A 24,089-nucleotide genomic window follows, 5' to 3' on the forward strand; every position below is an offset into this window, starting at 1 on the left:
ATGTTTTGTTTGTATGAGAACATATAGTTTTTGGCCCAACTTTGAATTAGTTTTTGTATTTTGTGTTGGTTTTAGTCGTTGGCCTAATTTGGTCCAATAAAGATATATAGGCTCTAGATTCTATTATGTCTGATTTAATTATTTAAAAATTTAATAAATAAAAACTATACCTAAAACTTAATGGAATGCTGACAAAAAAAAATTGATTGGAAATTACATGATTTCCTACGACTGGGCTTCTTACAACCATCAAAATTTTTGTAAGAATTTGTGAAGAAAAATCTCTTCTTTCCCGATTGCAGCTCAAATCTTTCATTCCAAATCACTATAACTTGGTCGATTGCAGGTTCGTCTTTCATTCCAAATCACCCAAATAATCCAAAACTCCTCTGTATTTTGCTTCACTATTTGCTTCGTCTTCCACCCAAATAAAATCTCAGGTACCAAAGCTAGATTAAAATTAATTAGGTACCAATTTGTTCTGTTTTAGATTGTTTGTTCAAGGCTGAAACTTTATTGGTTTTCTGTTATAGGTTTCGTTCCGTCTGGAGCGGACAACACTGGCATTGGCAGGACATGGTAAATGACATAAACCAAACATATAACTAAAGATTTTTGAGCTATATCCTTAATTAGTTTAGTTATATGAGCAATGAATCAGTGTTTTTAGTGTATCCTAGTTATGTTTGTTTGATGGATTACCACTCTTTTGTAGTTTGAGAATGAGGCAAATGATGTAGTTGCGGCGCTTCCATAGGTGAAGCAGGTTAATGTGACAATGTCAGCACAACCAGCCAAGTCCATATTTGCAGGGCAACTTCCCTTTGGACTACAAAGAATTTCAAACATCATCGCTGTTTCTAGTTGCAAGGTACAAATATCTTCCCATGATTTTTTTTTCTTTGTAAGCTCTTGATGTTTCTTTTTGAACTGAAGTTGTTCTCAAAGTAGTCATGGTGAAGTGATATGAATAAGATGTCATGTACTGTATTCTTTGTTTCTTTATCATATTCTTGTCTTCTTCGAGTTTTTTGGAAGCTATTCAATAGATTTAGTTTTCGATAACATAACTGTTTCTTTCATGACCAGGGAAGATAGAAATGAAAGCGTGTCTGGTCTTTCTACTTCTTGACATTGAAACTAATTGGGTTCTTATTGAACTCCGAGTCATTGAAAATCAATAGAATACTACATACACATATATTTATGAACACAGTGGATCTTCTTCTCCTCCTCTTGTTATATGATCCACTATCGTCTCCTGACCACGACGTCGTCGTTTTTTCCGTTACGCGTATGCAGTTTCCCATTTTGTTGTGTTTATTTGATGATTGAGTTTGTTGAGATAAATATTTATAGCTTAAATATTTGATTGTTAATATTTAAAAATGAATATAAGGCTCGAGGGAAAAAGATTAGATTTGTACGGCCATGTTGGGAGAGAATACAAAGGCTGATTATTCTTTACGTAGAAGGTCTTGTTTTTCAAAGTTACGTTGTAATTAGTTGACCAAAGCCTGTTTCATCCTCATCCACTTCTTGTAACTGATATACTTCCAAAACAGAACACAACAAAAAAAACATCACAACAGGCTAATCAACCCCTCTCTTATGTGCGTTTCAAGTATGTTTTCTTTCCTAGAATCATGAATCTTGACTCAAGTTTTGATTTGCAATCTCCTATTTTGTCTGATTTTTTTTTTGATATAAAATTGGAAAGAAATGCGAGGTTGATGAGATATGGAGCCAAAAGGAATATGTAAATCCCATAGCTGATTGTTGCCACAATGAGGGTCATATATGAATTTGGTCGTCCTTATACATGAAAGCTAAGTAGTATATTATATTGCAGTTCGTGAATCCATTAGCTCTATTTAAAGATTGAAAAAACTACTTATATGTTGAAGACAGCTTAAGGTTTAACTTGTTATATTATCAAGTAAGTTCTCTTAAGAAGAACTCTAATCTGATTACAAATTTAAATGCAGGTTTGCACTTGTAAAGCCTAAAATAGTTACATTCTCATCTGCTAAAATCATTTCATAAGACATCCCAGAACCCTTGGTATAATTATTCCACGCATGAAGAATTTTAACTTGAATACACCAAGAGATTTTGAAAGGTTTCAAGTTTTTGATAGCTGTCACTTCATCCATTTTGTTTGGTTTTGCAGTGAGTAATGAACTGGTTTATGAGAGAAGGCACATTAACATCGTGAAGTTATTCCTACTCTAGACGTTTATTTATAATAAGTGTTGGGCGGATTAGATAGATAGAGATCTTCCATTTGATAAGTTTGTTAGCATAAATTAGTTGGGCTATTATAAATTTAGGCACATTTTGGGCCAAAAATTAGAAAAAGGGTACATTTCAATTGGGCTTACAAGCCTAAGCATTTTTGGCCTGTTTAAAAGTCTATTTTACCCTAAAGTGAAATCTTCATTGTTTTCTTCTCTTCCTCTTCATCCCTTCCTTTTTTCTTCATATTCCCAAAAAAATTTAATTTTGTTCCTGAGAAAATTTGTTTTTGATTACAAACACTAAACCCTAAGAAATGATACTAAAAAGGGAATCCAAACAAAATAATTAAATGAACCGTTTGAGATATAAAAAAAGGATGAACTAATTACGAGATAAAAATTTGAGATCTAATCATTTTCTTCTTCGAGCTTGTTCATCATGAGATGTGAGTCATGACCATCACTTCTCACCACCGCCCATCATTGTTGTTGCCAGAGCTTATGTATTGTCGTTGTTTCGTTGTTGTAAGCGGAGATCTTGTCCGATGTCTTCCATTTTGTTAAAAAATCGAATTAATCGATTTAATCAAAGAAACAATTTCAGATCGATAAAAAAAAAAATCGAAGAAACAATCTCATCAATTGGAGGAACCTCAAACTATATCTAATCGGTTGGGAAAAAAAACTCTAGACTCATATCCAATTTTTAAATAATTTGATAAGGGCAAAATCGTCAATAAAAAGTAATAGAATTACCCATTTTTGTAAGGCATGTGTAAAATGCTTAATCATACAATACCGTTCACTTTATTGTGATATTTTCATAATTGATCCTAAATTAGTTAGTGAAATATTCTGGTAGAAGGAATATTATTTGTTATATGGAATATTATCTGTTAAGAGAAAGATATGGCGATAGAAATTTGAATCCGGATGGTAAATATATATTATATTCATATTTGAAAGAAGTGTATAATAAAGATCTGCTAAATATTAGTCAACTGATTATGGAGAGAATGTTTTTTAACGAAAAATGTTCAATGTGTTCATCGTGAAAAAGAATATAATTTCTTCCGTTTCATACAATTTATGGTATTTTGAATTTCAATTTATGGTAGAAGGAATATTATTTGTTAAATGGAATATAATCTGTTAAGAGGAAGATATGGCGATAGGAATAAATATTTTATATATTCGTTAAGATTTTGAAGATTTTGGATTAAAGGAAACTATTAAGATTATCATAGAAAAATATGGTATATACCCGTTTGATTATGTATTTATCTGTGTGTTTAATAGATGGATATTGTTGTTAATTGACTTTGCTAACCTTAATGATGTGAAACGAATTTAACGTTGAATTGATTTTTCTAACGGCATTGACATGTAATTAAGAGGATTTTTATTCCTCTTAAAAAGTGACTAACCTGATTTTTAATGTTTTTCTTTATTCACTTTATTTCTTTTAACCTACTTCAACTCTTCTAAATATCTATTAACTTAACATATATTAATTCATCTTTATGTAGCTTTCTTTATAAATAATGATTGTGCTGATTTGATGATAAAAAAAATTTGAACTCTTTAGAAACATGTATTTGAGATCATATCTAATTGGAGCCCAAAAAACATAAAATTATGAAAATTTGGTGAGAGCGTTAATTAAAAATGAAGAAAAAAAAATTAAGTCTTAGTTATATTATTATTTTGTTTTCAATGATTTTTTTAGTTTATTTATTTATTTATTTAAAAAAGTCCTAATATCAACTTTGCCTTAACCCCCGATAAGTTTAGACACGACACTAGTTCTTGGCGAAACAATGGAATCATTCTCTAGCTCTTCTCTTGTGAGGACGTCGTCAGTTTTATGTATGTAGTTGGCTGAAGCTGTTTCGACGAGTGTCCGCATGTAAAGAGTTATTGATCTTATTTGACTTATCTCTAGTTGATTTTCAAGTTTTTTGCCTTCTTCCTAATGTTTTGTTGCTTTCTTCGTATTGGCTTGTGAGGTATGATAGTGGTTGTATTTGTGTCTCTAGTATTGATGGTTACTTGCTTTCCTCTTTATCGGTTTTGCTATTTTTTGGTTTGACGTCGGTGTGAGGTCTCCATGGTCTTATTGGTGCTTCCGACGTTCACAGGTTCTATAGGAAAGCTTGGCGAGATCTATCGTTCCTTTGTTCAATTTTAGCGCTTAGGTTTCAATGTTTTCCTATGTGGTTCAGTGGTTCTCTCTTTTCTTACATTGGTTTCTGTTTGTATATTAAGGGCTTGATTGGTTCTCCCTCTGCCACCCGCAAACGCTGCGTTTGCGGGTGGTAGCGGTTATTAGCGGTTGGCACCAATCATAGAAACCGCTAGATACCGCTTTGGACCGCTCGAAATCGCCAGATTTCAAAAGCTCATTCCCGCAAGCGTTTGCGGGTGCGGGCGGTAGCGGTTAAGTTAAAAAAAAAAAAATTAATTCATTAAAATAATTATATCTTCCACCCAAACCCTATACTTATTCTTATCAGAAAACCCTAATCAATATATTGAAACCCTATTCTCTCAATTATGGCATCCACCCAAACTGACGAAAATCAAAGTCAAAATTAAGAATCAAACGTAAGTATGATCTATCCTTTCATCCATTCATTAGCTAGTGTAATTCTCGGAATATTTCATGGCATCGTTTTTTTTTTTTTGGTTTTTTTTGTGTTTTTTGATTGAATACATGTTTTGATTTGTTTTCTCGATTAGAAAATCATTTGGTCAGACGAGACCACATTTGCGTTACTTCAAAGACTTTGATTTCTAAGTGATGTTCAAAAAGAAAATATTCTTAAGAATATTAACGTTTGGAAAAATTTTGAGTTGGAGATGTGTTAAAAATCGTTTGGATATCTTGAAGAAACTTTATCATATGTATAGAGGCAATCTAGAAAACCCGTGAGGTCAACGTTATTTACAGTTTATCACACTACTTGATGCAATTTTTGGTGATTTACCAAATGCATAAAGTATTAAGTTTTTTCTTACAAAATCTATTTATTTTTGAATTTTCAGTTTTATTTATGGTTTTAATTATTAAGCATGTTTAATTTTTCAAATATTATCAATTTATCATAATAATATATTGTATTTTTTCTTTTAATAGTAATATATTATATTTATTTTGGTTATTTTTTATTTAATTATTATCGCACCCGCTGGTTTACCAGTCATAAAACTCCCGCAACCGCACCCATTACCAAACGCTCAACCAGTCGTTCAAAACACTTGATAACGCTTGAAACCGCAACCGCCCGTTTCCGTAAACTCCCGCAACCGTAACCGTACCCGCTGTATTTAAACCAGTCTGGCCCTAAGGCTAGTGTACGTTAGTTTCTCCAAATTTGTTTGGGCAAAACTTCCCTCTTCCGTCTGCCGGCATATGTAATTTTAACTTATATCCTTTCTTTGGTTCTTAATAAAATTCAGATGACAAAAAAAAAAATCGCAAACAAATATAACTTAATTCAAATCAAGAACAAAACGATAACCAAACTAAATTAGAAATGATTTTAATTTCTGTATAACCGATAAAATAAATAGCAGAACCAAACCAAACCAAACCGCGAACCGATCTCGCACTCATATTGCTCTCTTTCTTCTTCTCTATATGCTCTGTTTTCGAGTAAATTGCCATAAACCCTAAATCACACAAAAATGGAGCTCAATTTATCTTCGATGGCCACCAAAATCCCTTGTTCCGGCCTTATACCCATAAGAAGTCTTTTAAACCCATCAAAATCTCTGTCTCATCTTCCAAGAGTTTCATTCTCTGTTTCTTCTCCTCATTCTCTCAAGCTAATGACTTCAACAAAGGTAAAGCCTTTCTCTAGTTTCAAGCCTATTTACTTTGTGGGTTTTTGTATGTAATCTGATAAATGAATATACTTTAGTTGATAGCAATGGCTAGTGCAAGTTCCAGAGACTTTGAGATGTCGAATTTAACAGCATTATCGCCTTTGGATGGACGTTATTGGGGAAAAGTTAAGGACTTGGCTTCTTCTATGAGCGAGTTTGGATTGATCTATTTCCGAGTACTTGTCGAGGTATTGGGTTATGTTCTGATTCATTGATTGATTAGGAAGATTGGTTTTGTTTGAGTAGTTAGCTAAAGTCTTCAACTTTGTACTTTTGTTAGATCAAATGGCTTATTAAGCTTTCAAATATACCTCAAGTCACTGAAGTTCCAAGCTTTAGCAAAGAAGCTCATAAGTACTTGCAAGGTATAATCGATGGATTTAGTATGGATGATGCATTGCAAGTTAAGAAGATTGAGAGAGTGACAAATCACGATGTGAAAGCAGTGGAGTATTTTTTGAAACAAAAGTGTGAATCACATCCAGAGATTGCTAAGGTTAGAAACCGTTTCTTACTCTTCTTAGGGTTTGGATGCTTTGATTGATGATGCATTGACTAAATGTCTCGTCTTTAGGTTCTAGAGTTTTTCCATTTCGCTTGTACGTCTGAGGACATCAACAATCTTTCCCATGCTTTGATGCTTCAAGAAGCACTTAGTTCGGTTATACTTCCTACCATGGATGAGTTGATCAAGTCTATCTCTCTGATGGCTAAGAGCTTTGCATATGTACCTATGCTTTCACGAACTCATGGGCAGGTAATGTCCAAAGAGAAGTATTATTTTTCAGTTCTATCTATCTCTTTGTTAAAGCAATGGTCATGATTTATAATGCAGCCAGCTTCACCTACAACATTGGGGAAGGAAATGGCGATTTTTGCTGTGAGGTTAAGTGTAGAAAGGAGATATCTTTCAGAAACTAAGATTAAGGGGAAATTTGCGGGTGCTGTTGGAAACTACAACGCGCATATTTCCGCGTATTCTAATATTGACTGGCCTCATGTTGCAGAGGAGTTTGTTACTTCTCTTGGATTAACATTTAACCCATACGTGACTCAGGTATATATATAGTTTCTCTTGATCAAATTTTTCCTGGTGGAATGATTTGTAAAGTTCCTCACTGGTGGTTTTTGCAGATTGAACCACATGACTATATGGCTAGACTTTTTAATACAATTAGCCAATTCAACAATGTCTTGATTGATTTTGACAGAGATATATGGAGCTACATATCTCTAGGTTACTTTAAGCAGGCAAGTATTAACAAAAATATGTCCGAGTCATTTGAAAAGGAATGGGAAAATCTGTCTCATTGTTTGAAATTTTGATGCAGATAACTAAAGCGGGTGAAATCGGATCATCGACAATGCCTCACAAAGTGAATCCTATTGACTTTGAGAACAGCGAAGGGAATCTAGGTAAAGCAAATGCAGAGCTTGCTTTTCTCAGCATGAAGCTTCCCATTTCACGAATGCAGGTTTGAGCATACTCCACTAGATCTTGCTAACAGTAATGGTGTAGAAGTAAGTAAGCCTGAAAATTTAAATGTACATATCTGCAGCGTGATTTAACAGATTCAACTGTCTTGAGAAACATGGGTGGAGCTTTAGGACACTCTCTTCTGGCTTACAAGAGCGCGATACAGGGAATTGGGAAGCTTCAGGTATTATTATTTCCGTTGCCCTAAGAAAGAAAGGTCTTCACTTGTCATAGACTAAGGATGTTCTTGATATAGGTTAATGAAGCTCGGTTAAAAGACGATTTGGATCATACTTGGGAAGTCCTCGCTGAACCGATACAAACTGTAAATTTCTCGAAACTTTCTAGTCTTATTATAATGATCAAGTTATTATTCCATGTACATTGGTAACTGAAGGAATAAAAAAAACAGGTGATGAGGAGATATGGTGTTCCAGAGCCGTATGAGAAGCTGAAGGAGCTAACAAGAGGAAGAGCTGTGAATGAAGAAAGCATTAGAAAGTTTATTAAAAGTTTGGAATTGCCTGAAGAAGCAAAAGACCAACTTTTGAAGCTAACTCCACACACATATGTTGGCGCTGCTGCTGCATTGGCACTAGCCGTGGATGATGCTGTGCACTTGGGACATTAATAATATGATCATATTGGTGTAGATGATTCTGCTTGTTGTATTATGATTTTCTTTTCCCAAATCCAATGGGAAAACAAGAATCAGTTTATTGATCGTTGTGTTATGTTTCTTTTTTGAGTTTCAATTAATCTAGAGCCTCGTTTTGATCTTAAGCGTCATGAATTATATAAGTTGTGTGTGGTCAATGATTCTCAAACCAATAAAAAATTATGGTTATTAAACAGACCAATAGATTGAAACCTGATCCAAGGGCCATCTTGCTTCCATCTCAACATGTCTTTTTAGTCGAAAAATACTTTTTCGGCCAAATGATGGTGAGTTTGTTTTTTCTTTTTGCTTGGAAATGATGAATATTCCTGAAATATCTATCTTTTAACATTCGAGCTACTAAAGATTTTAGATATTGTATCAATCGTCAATACTGTTTAGCCACATCATTGAACTCTCTAGGGAATGAAATCACAAACCTCCTTCTTTATCCATACACATTTTCTCTCATGCTATCCAATGAATCCTACAATCTCTTCCATTAGAACTCCACCAGTAATTCAAAATTGCACTCATTGACTTACTTGATCATTGTCTCTTTCCCATATTTTGACAGATACTTAGCTGACTAACCATTAACCCGTTCATTAAATCTTCCCAAAATAGTTAACAATTTTACTTTTTGAACCCTTTAAACTCTCTAGTATACTTAATAGGTACCCATTCCACATTCCTTAGTAATTCCAAGGAAATTTTTAAGTTCTTCTTTTTTTTCTTTTTTTTGCAACACGCTTACCAAACAAGGCCGATGATTAATTGAAATTTATTTCTTGTCCTAAAGCTTTACAATAATTTATAACAACACCCATCACCGTTTTACATTCCTCCGCATCTGTTTTACAATACTATCATCCGCAAAAAGCAAATGTGGAATAGAAGGATTTCGTTTAGCTAGTTTAATGCCGGTTAGCATCTTCTCTCGCTCCGCTTTCTTAATATTAGAAATCAGAACCTCCATACATAAAATAAACAAATAAAGGGAAAGAGAATCATCTTATCGTAAACCTCTGTTGGAAATTATATTTCCTCTTGCTTTCCCGTTAGAACTTGATACGAGACCAAACTAACACTCCAAATGATCCAAGAGATCTAATTAGAACTGATTCCCAACGAGTCATAACTACCTTTAAAATTCCCATTCTATCCTATCATACGCTTTGCTCATATTCGTTTTTATTGCCAAAAAGTTCGTTTTACACAATATATTCCTCTGTAGTCCATGAAATATTTCTTGTGCTAGCATAATGTTATCTATAATAAGTCTACCTGAAACAAATGTCGACTGTGTTTCAGAGACTAGCCGAAGTAAATATTTTTAAGCCTCAAACAAAGAATTTTTGAAATAAACTTATAACTCACATTACAAAGACTTATTGGCCTAAACTCTGTCATCCTCTGTGGCTTTTCCGTCTTTAGAATTAAAAAAATATTTGTTTCATTTATTCTCTTATCAAAAGATCTTGTTCGGAAAAAATCTCTAACCAAACCAACCAAATCTTCTTTTAAAGAGTGCCAAAACCTTTGATAAAACAAAGCCGTCAGACCATATGGGCCTTGTGTATTTTTTACGTGCATACAAAATAAAGCTTTACTAATGATAATAGGTTTTTTAGATCAATTAATCCTAAAGCACTATCATGTCGTTGTAGTATTTTAGGTTGTCAATCCAAATGGGTGTGATGCTAACAATCAAGATGTGATCAGAAGTCATTAAGTCAAGCCAAGCATTAACAGGTTTTGGTGTGTTCTAGCAGAAACAATAAAACACTCGACCAACACAGCTCGTTGCAGAGCACTGGGTGTGGTCGAGTAACAGACAGTAAATGAAACAAAGATACTCGACTGCACAATCTGTGATCAATCAATCAAGATGTGATCAGAAGTCATTAAGTCAAGCCAAGCATTAACAGGTTTTGGTGTGTTCTAGCAGTCCTAAGTGAACATGCAGAAAACAGAAAATCAAGCAGAAACAATAAAACACTCGACCAACACAGCTCGTTGCAGAGCACTGGGTGTGGTCGAGTAACAGACAGTAAATGAAATAAAGATACTCGACTGCACAATCTGTTGCCAGACAACTGGATGGTCGAGTATCAGGTCGAGTAACAAGAAAGAGTTGCAGAAACTAAACAACAGATGACAAGATGCAGTAAACAACAGTAAAGTAAACAAAGAAATCAATCAGATAAAGAATTCCATAGGATGGGATAATTGAGTAGTTTCGTTTCCTCAGTTTACAGGTGATTGACATGCTCAATAAATTATCCCTAGACAACAAGTTCGGTAACCAAATCTAAGTGCCACCTCAACAGAGACCCTGAAGTTAAACTAGTCCCAGACTCAATCACCATTGACGAGAGCTACCTAACAGGCATTACGAATCAACAAGTTAAAGCCAAAACGCTCCCTACAACCAATACCTTGGTACAGGGCCACGAATCTCTGGAATTAGTGGTTCAGACATTTCATCGAACACCTTTTGGGCGCGAAAATATATGGGCTCAAATTCAAGTTGATCAGAAAGCAATAGGCATTAAGAACAACTAATCCAGAAGGGATTTATAAATCAAACTCAACCACCTCGCATACTGAGAATTCTAAACTACTCTTACCCATCCTCAGAAACTTATTCACTACTCAGACATCATTGCAGAAAGCATAAACGTTGAATAGAATGAAAACATGATAACAAAAGAGTAATAGCAAGGTGATAACAGGATGAACAACAGTAAACGAAATCAAGAACAAAATACTGAATACTGAATAGATTAAGAGAAAAATCCGGATTACAAAAGGTCAAGAACACAGTGTCTACAGAATAAAACTTAGATTTACGAAAATTGTAAAGTACATGCTACTTATAGCAAAATATTCTAAAACCCTAATACTCAAAACGACGCAGTATTGGGACGGATTAAGAACTGTACTCGACCCATGTGGTCGAGTGAGGGGTCGAGTGATAAGATGGAGTCTTCTTTTCTTCCTTGTACTCGAATGTCTGATTGAGTGCGGAATGGAGAAGACTTTGAAGCTGGCAGTCGAGTATGTAGTCGAGTGATAGAGATGGTGGTACTCGGCTTGGTGGTAGAGTGATCGAGTGAAGGTGATGAAGGTACTCGACCACGTGGTCAAGTAGTGTGATCGAGTGAAGGTGATGTGGTGGACGTGATGATACTCGACCAGGCGGTCGAGTGATGAGATCGAGTGATTGTCTTGGTGGTACTCGACTAGGGGGTCAAGTGGTGATGTGAAGTGATGATGATACTTGACCTCGTTGGTAGAGTGATTGGTCGAGTGAATGATGATGGCGATACTCGACCATGTTGGTAGAGTGATTTGTCGAGTGGATGATGATGGTGAGACTCGGCCATGTTGGTAGAGTGATTGGTCGAGTGAATGATGATGGTGATACTCTGCCATGTTGGTAGAGTGATTGGTCGAGTGAATGATGATGGTGATACTCGGCCATGTTGGTGGAGTGATAGGTCGAGTGAATAATGATGGTGATACTCGACCTGTTGGTAGAGTGATTCGCTATAGAGGTTGTGGCCGAGTAATTCAAGAACTCCATGATGACTATACTTGAGCTCGTGGTCAAGTATGTTGATTTGATCAGGTGCACTTCTTCCAATTAACTCACCAGCAGCTCCAAATCATCTGAAAACAACACAAATATGCAATATGCATGCAWAACTATCCTAGACATGCAAAGTGATGACAAATGATGAGAAATGGTATAAAACAGTGGTGATATGATGCTAAAGTGATGACAAATGGATGCTCAAAACGTGTAAAATGCACACTTATCAACTCCCCCAAACTTAGTATTTGCTTGCCCTCAAGCAAACAATTAAGAACAAGCTGGAGATGAGGTTTGAAAGCGGGGACTCAGAACCAAAGCATGAGATATGACAATTAAGATCAATGTATAAGCTAACAGTTCTAAAATGCAAGGTGATCGACTTCTACTTAAAAACTTTAGTTATGCTCTGTTATGATCCAAATTCACACTCAGTTGCACAATACGTCAAGATCAACCAATCCCTTTAACATTCATTACGTTCAGGAACATGAATCAAGACATGCATCGCTAGTGAACTCATTTGGCTAAGGACGGGTTATGAGACAAAGATGGTCCCTTTAAGGTGGTTCAAATTTTAATAACAGGGGACTCTCAATGAAAAAGGACTGAGCTTTAGATGAATGCTAAAGGTAAGTGCCAACCTATGCATACAAGAATAACATCCCATCTACCCAATGACATAAACCGTGAATAACAAGTAGATGGTCCTATCTCTAAACCCAATGATGATCCTAAGTCTACCCTTTTGCACTAAAGGAATATTTCGATTTTTTCTTGAATCAAGTCATTTCCTTTCATTTCTTTGGCTCTTGCTCTTAAGGAGAAGTTTTTCTTAAACTCTAATGGCTCTTATGATTTTTATTTTTTCTTTTCTTTTCTACTTTTGTTGCCATTTTTTTTCTAGAGTATATCTTATCAATTCTATGTTTCCCAAACATTCACTAGACCTCAATATGATTTTCAGGTTCCTTCTCCTAAAGATTCTAAGCAATTTTCTTTCTTTTTCTTTTCACACTCAATCTCAATCCCCAAATAAATTCCCACCTAGTCCTACCAAGTCCGAAAACGCGGATTGGAACTACATGGGAAACTACTCTTGTCGGCTCAAACCTAACAGGTTCTACCAAGCTCAATCCTGAAAATAGGCCTCACATGCTCTCACAAATAACATGGCTTGAAAGAAGGGTTGGTTAAGGGTGGGGGAACTACTCCAATAATAGAAGCAGCTACTTGGATTAGCAAGAGTGGTGAATAAGTGTAAGAAAATCCAAATATGTATTATATCTATGAGTTCAAATGTGATGCAAACATGATAATTATAAGTCAGATTCAAGTTCAAATTTACACGGAAAGGTGTCATGACATGCAACGAGTGGTTTCTATAGAACATGGTGCGGTTTTACTTCAAAGTCATTCAAATGCATCAGAGAACTAATAACTCATTTAGTGAATCATCATGCTTACAAGGTTATCTCCTCATTGTCCCCTATGAATATGCAACAATCCTAAATGAAATACTCTAGACTCGATCCTAAATGTAATGGAACTATATGAACACTCTGTTATTGTGAAATCATTTTCTGAAATTTTTCAATTTTTTTGTTTTTTTCAATGCCTTAAATGATTACAAACTCAACTCAAGAGTATATACAATGCAATACACACTTCCTGAGCCCTCCCCCAAACTTAAATCACACAGTCCACTGTGTGACTAAACTTGGAAGAGAATACTCAGGACAAATCCAATCACAAAAACAAAATAAAGAACAAATCACAAGAGATGATATAATACAATGGTGAAGTGAGGCGCTTACCACAGTCGAAGAATGAACGGAGTTGGTCGTCAATGGCTGCCTGTGATTGCTCCCAGGCCATAGACGAGCCGCCATGTTCAGTATCAGCTCCAATATGAGTATACTCGACCTCCCTTCTTCTGCTGCAGCCAGCACCGCAGTCGAGTGATCTCCTGGCGTGGATAAGCTAATACATGGTCGAGTATTTTTCATTGCTCTATGGTCGAGTATACTGCTGTACTCTCAAAGCCATAATCCACTTCACTCAGCTTTTTATACTTATCTCTTGAAGACACTAACCAAATGCATCAAAAACAACAAGAAAAAATAAAGATATGTAAAAAGATAGACATGGGATTTCCTCCCAAGTGAGCTTGTTTTAAGTCTCTAAGCTTGACTTCTCATACTCATTAGGCTTAGGGTGGGTTGCAGAGAGGAAATTAGGTCTCCTCTCCTTCTTGAGTAGAATGATCATCATACTCATTAGGGTTTCTTGACAGGTCTACATTTGGGTACTCAGTGGCCATGTCCTCACAATATGCTTCTTTTTTATCAAGATAGTCTTCTCCTCTAGACAATTCTGATGTGAATTCACATCCTTCTTTGCTGACCAGAATAGTTTCTCCATCGCCAGGGACGTCCTTGATGTTGAGTGGTACTTGGTTGTAGAGAGGAAATGAGGTCTCCTCTCCTTCTTGAGTAGAATGATCATCATACTCATTAGGGTTTCTTGACAGGTCTACAATTGGGTACTCAGTAGCCATGTCCTCACAGTAAGCTTCTTTTTTATCAAGATAGTCTTCTCCTCTAGACCATTCTGATGTGAATTCACATCCTTCTTTGCTGACCAGAATAGTTGCTCCATCGCCAGGGACGTCCTTGATGTTGAGTGGTACTTGGTTGGCTTTTCCATTGAGCTCCTTGATTTGATCCTTCAGCTCTTTCACAATATGTGTTAGCTCTTGTATGGCTTTGTCCTGCCATTTAGAGCTCTCCTTGAGTTCTAACCAATCATCTGACGTCTTGAGTTGTTTGGTCGAGCATGAGGTTTCAGGACAAGTTGGAGCTTCTTCGAGTTGTTGGTGGAATCAGTTGGTCGAGCATGTGTTGAACTTACTTCATTAGCTTTCATAACCTTTGTGTCAGACCCCATCAAGCCCTTGTAAACTTCTGAGCCAACGGTTGACTTGTGTGAGTCTAATGACTTCTCAGAACTCAAAGTTTCACTAGGGAAATACCTAACTTTACCACTCTTGGTCAAAACAGTTTTTGAGTTATTTGCTTCTTCAAGTTCCACTTGCAGTTCACCAGCTAGCCGACCCACTTCCTTAACTAAGAAGGTCTGTTCTTCTATTGTGGGCTTCTTCATAACATCATTGATATCAAACTTCATTTCAAAATTCTTCGCTAGATTAAGATCAATCTTTCCTTGCTTAACATCTATGATTGCTCCAGCTGTAGCCAAAAAGGGCCTTCCTAATATCAAGGGATGTTTTGGTTCTTCATCCGTGTTTAGCACTACGAAGTCTGCAGGCACCTCCACATTTCCAATCTTGATGGGCAAATCTTCTAATAACACATGAGGTAGTTTAACAGACCTATCAACCAAGATTAAGGAGATATTGCAGTATTTATACATGTTAAAACCCAATCTCTCAGCTACTGAGAGTGGCATGAGATTTACTTATGCTCCTAGGTCACAAAGGCATTTATTGAAAGTCAATGAACCTAGGGAGCATGGAAGAGTCAATGAACCAGGGTCTCCTAGCTTTTCTGAGACATCGTTCTCATGTATGATGGCACTACACTCATGGCTCAGAACTGTTGTTTTCTAAACCTCTTGAATTCTCTCCCATGATCAAGTCTTTGAGGAACTTTTAGGAATCTGGGATACGCGTGAGAGCATCAGCAAGAGGTATCCTTAATTCGACTTCTTTGATGTTCTTGGCAAACATAACTCTATACTTATCTTCTAACTCTTTCTTGTGTCGACCAGAAAATGGAAGTGGGGGCTTGTAAGGAGGAGGAATGAAGACTTTTTCTTTGTTTTTTACAGTAACAGGTTTCAAAGCAGTTGGTGATGTTGTTGGGAAGGTCGGTCGAGTAAAGTGGTCGAGTGGCTGCTCGAGTGACTGGTCGAGTGGCTGCTCGAGTGACTGGTCGAGTGGCTGCTCGAGTGACTGGTCGAGTGGCTGCTCGAGTGACTGGTCGAGTGGCTGCTCGAGTGACTGGTCGATTGGCTGCTCGAGTTGTTTCTCAGCTTGATCTTTATTGAGACTGGAATCCTCCCCATCTTGGTATGCACTGTCCTCAGTGACTGACTTGGGTCTCTCTCTAGTGGATAACTCTCTTCCACTCCTTATGATGATAGCATGAACATTAGAATACTCCTTGAGATTCTGAATTGACTTCCCTGGAAGTCCCGTAACTTTGGGAGTAGAGGTAGATGTGGATTGTCCTTCTAAGTATCTGACTTTAGAATTCAACGCCTCCACTTTTGCATTCAGGTCATTGTAGCTACAGTTTAGCTTATGGTGTAATTCAGATAACTTATTAGCAATTTTCATGGAGCTAGATGCTTGTCCCTGGAGCAGCTGTTGTACCATTTGTTTAATTTCAGCATCAGGAGCAGCAGGACCTTGGTTTTGCTGAGGTGCAAACCCAGGTGGTGGTTGCTGCTGGTAGTTCCGTTGAAATTGCTGCTTGGGAACAAAACCTTGGTTGTATGGAACAAAAGGTTTGTTCTGACCTTGTTGTTGTTGTGGAGGATACACATGATCCTGAGGATTAGCAACGTTGGTGCTGCGGTAAGAGAGGTTGGGGTTGTTAGTCTTGAAGTTGTTGTATCCTTTGTAGCCACCTTGATTGTTGATGTAGCTTATGTCTTCTAACTGGTTTCCCTCTCCATCTTGGACTTGATACTGCTCGTCATCAACAAGGAAGTGCACATGCTTCTGCTGGCTAAGAAGAATCATGTCCAGCTTGTCCTTCAGCGCTTTGATCTCCTTCCTGTGTTTGTCATCAGAGTCAGATGTGCCTCTGATGGTCCTATCGCAGTCTTCGTTGTAATTACCATCTGATTGAACTAGGTTCTCAACCAATTCCCAGCCTTCTTCAACATCTTTGTTCTGGAAATTTCCATTGCTGGCGGTATCCAGAAGCATTCTGATCCGTGGTAGAACTCCTCTATAAAGTGTGCTGAGCAGAGAGGCTTTCTTGAAGCCATGATGAGGGCATTGGTTGGTGTAACCCTTGAAACGCTCCCATGCTCTACAGAAGCGTTCACCAGTCTTCTGTGAAAAGCCAGAGATCTCATTTTCTGAGTCTTGCAGTTCTGGCGTTGAAGAAAAACTTTGCTAGAAAAGCCTTCTTGCAATCATCCAAGGTGGTGATTGAGTCATGGGGCAGATTCTTCTCCCAGATGTGTTCTTTTTTCGCACAAGAAGAATGGAAACAAACGGAGCTTGAATCCGTCTTCACTGACACCATTGATTTTTGTTAGGTTGCAGAGCCTATCAAATTCATCAAGGTGGTCGAGTGGATCTTCCACTGGGAGACCATGGAATTTGTTCCCCTGAATCATCGAGATGAGACCACTCTTGATCTCGAAGTTGTTGTTCTGGATAGCAGGAGGTGCAATTCCTTTCCTCTGACGATGGTCCCGTGTGCATCTCCAGCACCAATGTTTGCAGGGCCATTTTGTTTATTTTGTTCGTCAGCCATTTCGAGTGGTTGCTGAGGTACAAAGTTGATTGTGTTTCTCCTTTCTTTGAGTTCGCGAGCTATGCGGTCGATGTTGTCGTTGAAAAGGAGGTTCTGGTTGCCTTTTGATCGAGTTTGCATACAACAGAGGTGTACCCGGATCAAGAAGACAACAAGAAAAACACACAGTTAGTAACCGTAATGAAAATTGATAAAGAACTTGATCTAAGCAAGTCTGAATTCTTAAATGTCACAAACAAACACCCAATAGGCAACGACGCCAAATTGATAATAAGTTTTTAGATCAATTAATCCTAAAGCACTATCATGTCGTTGTAGTATTTTAGATTATCAATCCAAATGGGTGTGATACTAACAATCAAGATGTAATCAGAAGTCATTAAGTCAAGCCAAACATTAACATGTTTTAGTGTGTTCTAGCAGTTCTAAGTGAACATGCAGAAAACAGAAAATCAAGCAGAAACAATAAAACACTCGACCAACACAGCTCATTGCAGAGCACTGGGTGTGGTCGAGTGACTAGTCGAGTAACATACAGTAAATGAAACAAAGATACTCGACTGCACAGTCTGTTGCCAGACAACTGGGTGGTCGAGTATCAGGTCGAGTAACAAGAAAGAATTGCAGAAACTAAACAACAGATGACAAGATGCAGTAAACAACAGTAGAGTAAACAAAGAAATCAATCAGATAAAGAATTCCCGAGGATGGGGTAATTGAGTAGTTTCGTTTCCTCAGTTTATAGGTGATTGACATGCTCAATAAATTATCCCTATACAACAAGTTCGGTAACCAAATCTAAGTGCCACCTCAACAGAGACCCTGAAGTTAAACTAGTCCCAGACTCAATCACCATTGACGAGAGCTACCTAACAGGCATTACAAATCAACAAGTTAAAGCCAAAACGTTCCCTGCAACCAATACCTTGGTACAGGGCCACGAATCTCTGGAATTAGTGGTTCAGACATTTCATCGAACACTTTTTGGACCCGAAAATGTCTGGGCTCAAATTCCAGTTGATCAGAAAGCAATAGGCATTAAGAACAACTAATCCAGAAGGGATCTATAAATCAAACTCAACCACCTAGCATACTGAGAATTCTAAACAACTCTAACCCATCCTCAGAAACTTATTCACTACTCAGACATCATTGTAGAAAGCATAAACGTTGAATAGAATGAAAACATGATAACAAAAGAGTAATAGCAAGGTGATAACAGGATGAACAACAGCAAACGAAATCAAGAACAAAATACTGAATAATGAATAGATTAAGAGAAAAATCTGGATTACAAAAGGTCAAGAACACAGAGTTTGCGGAATAAAACTTAGATTTACGAAATATGTAAAGTACATGCTACTTATAGCGAAATATTCTGAAACCCTAATAGTCAAAATGACGCAGTATTGGGACGGATTAAGAACTGTACTCGACCCATGTGGTCGAGTGAGTGGTCGAGTGTTAAGCTGGAGTCTTCTTTTCTTCCTTGTGCTCGAGTGTCTGGTTGAGTGCGGAATGGAGAAGACTCTGAAGCTGGCAGTCGAGTATGTAGTCGAGTGATAGAAATGGTACTCGGCTTGGTGGTAGAGTGATCGAGTGAAGGTGATGAAGGTACTCGACCACGTGGTCGAGTAGTGTGATCGAGTGAAGGTGATGTGGTGGACGTGATGATACTCGACCAGGGGGTCGAGTGATGTGATCGAGTGATTATCTTGGTGGTACTCGACTAGGGGGTCGAGTGGTAATGTGAAGTGATGATGATACTCGACCTCGTTGGTAGAGTGATTGGTCGAGTGAATGATGATGGTGAGACAAGGCCATGTTGGTAGAGTGATTGGTCGAGTGGATGATGATGGTGAGACTCGGCCATGTTGGTAGAGTGATTGGTCGAGTGAATGATGATGGTGATACTCGGCCATGTTGGTAGAGTGATTGGTCGAGTGAATGATGATGGTGATACTCGACCATGTTGGTGGAGTGATTGGTCGAGTGAATAATGATGGTGATACTCGACCTGTTGGTAGAGTGCTTCGCTGTAGAAGTTGTGGCCGAGTACTTCAGGAACTCTAGGATGACTATACTCGAGCTCGTGGTCAAGTATGTTGATTTGATCAGGTCCACTTCTTCCAATTAGCTCACCAGCAGCTCCAAATCACCTGAAAACAACACAAATATGCAATATGCATGCAAAACTATCCTAGACATGCAAAGTGATGACAAATGATGAGAAATGGTATAAAACAGTGGTGATATGATGCTAAAGTGATGACAAATGGATGCTCAAAACGTGTAAAATGCACACTTATCAACTAACTTCTGCTTTAGTGACCTCTTTGGTTAGTTCCTTATTCATATTTTCCGTAATAATCAGAGACACTTCATTACCTTATCCGCGATGCCATCTGTATTGGAAACCTGAAAAAGATCTTTAAACTCGTTGTTATCTCCTCCATTCAAGTTTCTGATTTCTCCCAAATCCTATTAAGTTCATATAAACCTGAAATCTTATTTCTTGCCCTTCCTTTTTTTTTCTAGAAGCATGAAAGAATTTTGTGTTTTTATTCCCTACTTCCTTATGAAAAGCTTCTTTTAATTTATTTTCGATTCTTTTTATTTCCTTTTAAAAATTTAAGTTAAATGTATTTGTTTTGTTAATATTGTTTGTTTTATTTAATGTTCAAGATTGTATAATTGTAATTTGATTGTAAATTGTAGGATTCACCCGTAGTTTATCATCATGTATTAATATCAACCTAAACCTGTTTAACCATATAACCTCGTCCAGTGAAATTGAATATTATTTTGTTATATTCTTATAAAGTTCAAAATTTTACAAGAGTTTTGATATCGACCCAAACTTCATAATTGTAGTTTGATTATTATATTTAGGATTTTCGTAGTATACAGTCTGATATTAATATATTTAATAAATATTTATAATATTTAAACTTCTTATTAATTCTTATAAAGTTCAGATATTTATAATAAAACTGAAATTTTAAGTTCTATTTGATTTGTAAATATTGTTGGTTTTGTTTAGTGTTTAAGATTGTATAATTGTATTTTGATTCTTAATTTTAGGATTTCACCCGTAATATATCATCCCATATTAATATCTTTAAATTCTTTCTACCTTACATATAACCTTGTCCCATTAAATTAAACATTATTTTGTCATTTTCCTATAAATTTCAATATTAATAATATTTTTTTTTTTAATATCGACTCAAACTTCAGAATTGTATTTTCATTGTTATATCTAAGAATTTACACGCAGATACCATCCTTTATTAATATATTTTATAAATTATGTTTAAATTTCTTATAAATTCTTATAAAGTTTAAATATCTATGATATTTGAAACTTTATAAGAGTTTGACTCTAAACCATTGCCCAATTTTTAAGTAATGTGAAACATTGTAAACATATTTTTTTGCTTCGTCGATTGAGTATTATATGTCAGTGTTTTTCACTGTTATAAAATCAAATAACAGTAAAAGAAGAATTATATATACATGTATAAATAAAGTAAATTTCTTTAAGGAAATTAGTACCAACACTGGCGGTTCCCCATCTCCTACCGGCGGTCTCTCCATTGTCGATAGGTTCTATGTTTTCTCTTTTCCATTTCTTTATTCTGTTATTGTTGTTGTTAGGTTTTTATGCAATAAATCGAGAATGATAGCGACGATGATGAAATCATGTTCGTCATTACGTCGGAATGGTGTTTTACTGTTTTTCGGTGAATCTATTGTGATTTCTTATGTTGTTACACTATTTCTATGTCGGTTCATGTTCTCGGAATGTATGTCTAGTCACCGGCGGTTTCGAATCAACCGTTGCTTTGCTATGTCCGGCGATTGCGCCGTGAATTTTCCGGCTTTGTTGGTCGTGTGTTTGGTCATACTAACATATGATATTAGTTATGTGATAGTTCCCGGGCGTCAGTATGATCTACTATGGGCGTTCCGAAATTTAACACAAATCCTATTGGAGTTGATATGTCACCATCGACCGGCACAAAAACCACCATGGAAGCAATATGTTGAGGAGGAGTTGAGGCTAATAGGAGAATCAGAAGATGGTTTATACCATATCAACAAAAATGAGGTTTAAGGAAAACCAAGATCAATGACATCTCTTTCTATATGAGAGTTTTGATCAATTCGAAGGTTTAGCGATGTAACGGATGAATCGCTGCCTATGATTTTCGTATGCGTTACCGGTATTTCATCTGTAAAAAGAAGATGATTATCAAGCAAGAAAGTCACAACAAATTGACGGAAATGATGAAGACGATTAAGTACTTGACTAAGAAAGCAGAGTGTAATTTACTTTATCGTTTCTTCGTTACATAAACCATTGGTTGTATCTATAATATCATTGATAATTTTGTATACAGTAATTGATATTAATGAAGTATTTTATATATTTTTTAAAAGAATATAGTTAATAAAATATAAGATTTAAAAGAAAATTAAGGCTACAAATATAAGATATCTTTGTAAATTTTGTTAAGACAATATTTTTGTAAGATAGATTTTGTAGGAATTGAAACTGAAAATAAACAATAGATTTAAATTTTTTTACCAAAAATGTATATCACTATATGTACTCAGAAGATTGTAAAATTAAGTCACTCATTATACTACTGTTTCCTTTTCTCTGTTTACCTTGTAAATACTATTGTACCCCTATATTATATTTTAAATTTTATATTATCCTTAGCCTAATATTATGTCAGACAACAAATATTATTGTCCCGCATGATTGATGAGAAATACCATTGTCTAGCATAACTGATGAGAAACTAAAGGCGCAAGCGGAAAGGATAATCAAAGGTGTGTTTGACTAATTTTTGGAAAATCTAGTCGTTGATGCTGGTAATTCCAAAAGTGATGTATCTTCAGATGATGGTCCTAAATCTAACAATGAAGCCGCCAATGTTGAACAAAATCCCAATCCAGTTTCCACTCCGAAGTCCAACAATGAAATCGCTGATGGAGATCAAAACCCCAATCCACTGTCGAGTCAACTTGTATCTATGCAGTCTGAATATACCCTTCCTTCTTTTGACGGAGACCAAGATATATCTGTTGCAGATGACGTTGTTTCTTTCTACAATTCGGTGGATGTACCGGACGATCGGAGGGGTGGTGGAACACTTTTTCATGATGAGAAGGAATTTCAGATTAGCGGATATGAGTGGTACTTTGTTAATATTTGTCGTACCATGTAATATTCAAACCGCAAGGTTCGTATTTTTTTTCTGATTTCAAATTTCCGTCTGCGTTGTAGGGCGTCGTTGAGATGGGAGATGATACAACTACGACCTGGTTTAGATAGTTCTTCTGTTGAATAAATATTTAAAACAGTTGTGTAATTGACAACGTTGGACTAGGTCTTCGTAGGGATTGTTAATTGTTATTCACACTGTTATCGGGTAACAAATTTGTAACCGATCGTGAAAAAATATTGTTAATTTGGTTTTCAATTTCGTTATAGGGGGATGATCATCGGCATGTTAGATTGTAACTTATTTCGAAAATATTTTTCTTACCTGTTATGTTAGATTCGTGTAACTTCGCACGTACATTTTCTTCGGAAACGAAAATAAATGATTGTCAACCAAAAAGATTGTTAATTGTTAACATACTTATCAGATAACAAACAAAATATCCAGTTTTTGCTCATTCTTTAACTTCGGAATTTTGACTGTATCTCTTCTGTTAACATATTTATCCGATAACAAACAAAATATCTGATTGTTACAATACTTATCCGATAACAAAATATCCGATATCCGATAACACAAAAAAGATTGTTAATTTTGTTAACATACATATCCGATAACAAATAAAATATCCAGTTTTTATTCCTTCTTTAGCTTCGCAATTCTGACCGTATCTCTTTAGTTGTACAGCGACATTGATATGGGAGGCGACAAAACTATAGTCGGTAACAACCAGGTTAGATAGTTCGTGTGTTGAATAAATATTTAAAACGGTTGTGTAGTTGACAACCTTTGGTCAAGGTCTTTGTGTGGCTTGTGAATTGTTAATCACACTATTATCGGGTAACAACTTTGTAACCGGCTTGTCTTCAATATTGTTAATTTGATTTTAAATTTCTTTATAGGAGATGATCATCAGCAAGTTAGATTGTAACTTTGTTCGATAACATTTTGCTTACTTGTTTTGTTATGTTAGTGTAACTTACACTTGTACATTTTCTTCAGTTAACATATTTATCCGATAACAAACAAAATATCCAGTTTTAACTCCTTCTTATGTAGCTTCACAATTCCGACCGTATCTCTTTTACTCCGGCTCGCGACACGGCTGACATTTGCCAGGTAACTATGACCTTAACCCCTCATATTTCTGTTTTTCTCTTCACTCTTTAATTCAGGAGTATCTACTGTTTTAACTACTTTTCTCGATAATTTTATATTTCTTTAGGAACTTAACCGGACCTCTCCCACTGGTGAATTAGGACAGCTCTACCTTGGGGACTCCAGCGTCCTCCCATCAAAGTTTGATATAACAGAGGTTAGTTATCTAAAATTCTTATTTCTTCTTTATTTTCTTTTTTTTTTAAATCACCACTCACTCACTTATTTGCCACATCTAACATTATCGTTAATTACATATGAATCTGCTAAAGGTAGGCTAATTTAATGTCCTCTTTCTGTCGACG

At 36.2% G+C, this 24,089-nt stretch overlaps 2 protein-coding genes, 2 long non-coding RNA genes and 2 pseudogenes across 7 annotated transcripts; 2 read left to right on the forward strand and 4 right to left on the reverse strand.

Annotated features, from left to right (window-relative positions):
- Positions 1-666: 666 nt before the first annotated feature.
- AT1G36272 (uncharacterized protein) lies at positions 667-852 on the reverse strand (the record flags this gene model as incomplete). Its single annotated transcript, NM_001123946.1, has 1 exon — positions 667-852. The coding sequence occupies one exon, from the start codon at positions 850-852 to the stop codon at positions 667-669; it is 186 nt and encodes a 61-aa protein (NP_001117418.1).
- A 151-nt stretch (positions 853-1,003) lies between these two features.
- Positions 1,004-1,414, forward strand: AT1G06967. The gene has a single exon (NR_139175.1). It is a non-coding gene; the product is annotated as an other RNA (long non-coding RNA).
- Positions 1,415-5,838: 4,424 nt separating this feature from the next.
- AT1G36280 (L-Aspartase-like family protein) lies at positions 5,839-8,457 on the forward strand. Of its 2 annotated transcripts, none has more exons than NM_103319.3 (10): positions 5,839-6,089; positions 6,167-6,319; positions 6,412-6,627; positions 6,706-6,888; positions 6,967-7,188; positions 7,266-7,382; positions 7,463-7,606; positions 7,691-7,792; positions 7,865-7,933; positions 8,021-8,453. In NM_103319.3, exons 1-10 carry the CDS (start codon positions 5,931-5,933, stop codon positions 8,237-8,239), a joined length of 1,584 nt encoding a protein of 527 aa, NP_174855.2. In that variant the 5' UTR covers positions 5,839-5,930; the 3' UTR covers positions 8,240-8,453. The 2 variants fall into 2 exon arrangements, with proteins under 2 accessions (NP_174855.2, NP_001185144.1); NM_001198215.2 differs by having other exon boundaries at positions 5,861-6,089; positions 7,266-7,368; positions 7,473-7,606; positions 8,021-8,457.
- A 4-nt stretch (positions 8,458-8,461) lies between these two features.
- On the reverse strand, positions 8,462-9,878 carry AT1G36290 (annotated as a pseudogene; the record flags this gene model as incomplete). The annotated part of the gene is made up of 1 exon: positions 8,462-9,878.
- Positions 9,879-13,103: 3,225 nt separating this feature from the next.
- On the reverse strand, positions 13,104-17,504 carry AT1G36300 (annotated as a pseudogene; the record flags this gene model as incomplete). The annotated part of the gene is made up of 1 exon: positions 13,104-17,504.
- A 4,888-nt stretch (positions 17,505-22,392) lies between these two features.
- Positions 22,393-22,721, reverse strand: AT1G06973. The gene has a single exon (NR_139176.1). It is a non-coding gene; the product is annotated as an other RNA (long non-coding RNA).
- Between the last annotated feature and the right edge of the window lie 1,368 nt (positions 22,722-24,089).

The sequence above is a fragment of the Arabidopsis thaliana genome (genome assembly GCF_000001735.4).
Source record: "Arabidopsis thaliana chromosome 1 sequence".
Classification (NCBI taxonomy): domain Eukaryota; kingdom Viridiplantae; phylum Streptophyta; class Magnoliopsida; order Brassicales; family Brassicaceae; genus Arabidopsis; species Arabidopsis thaliana.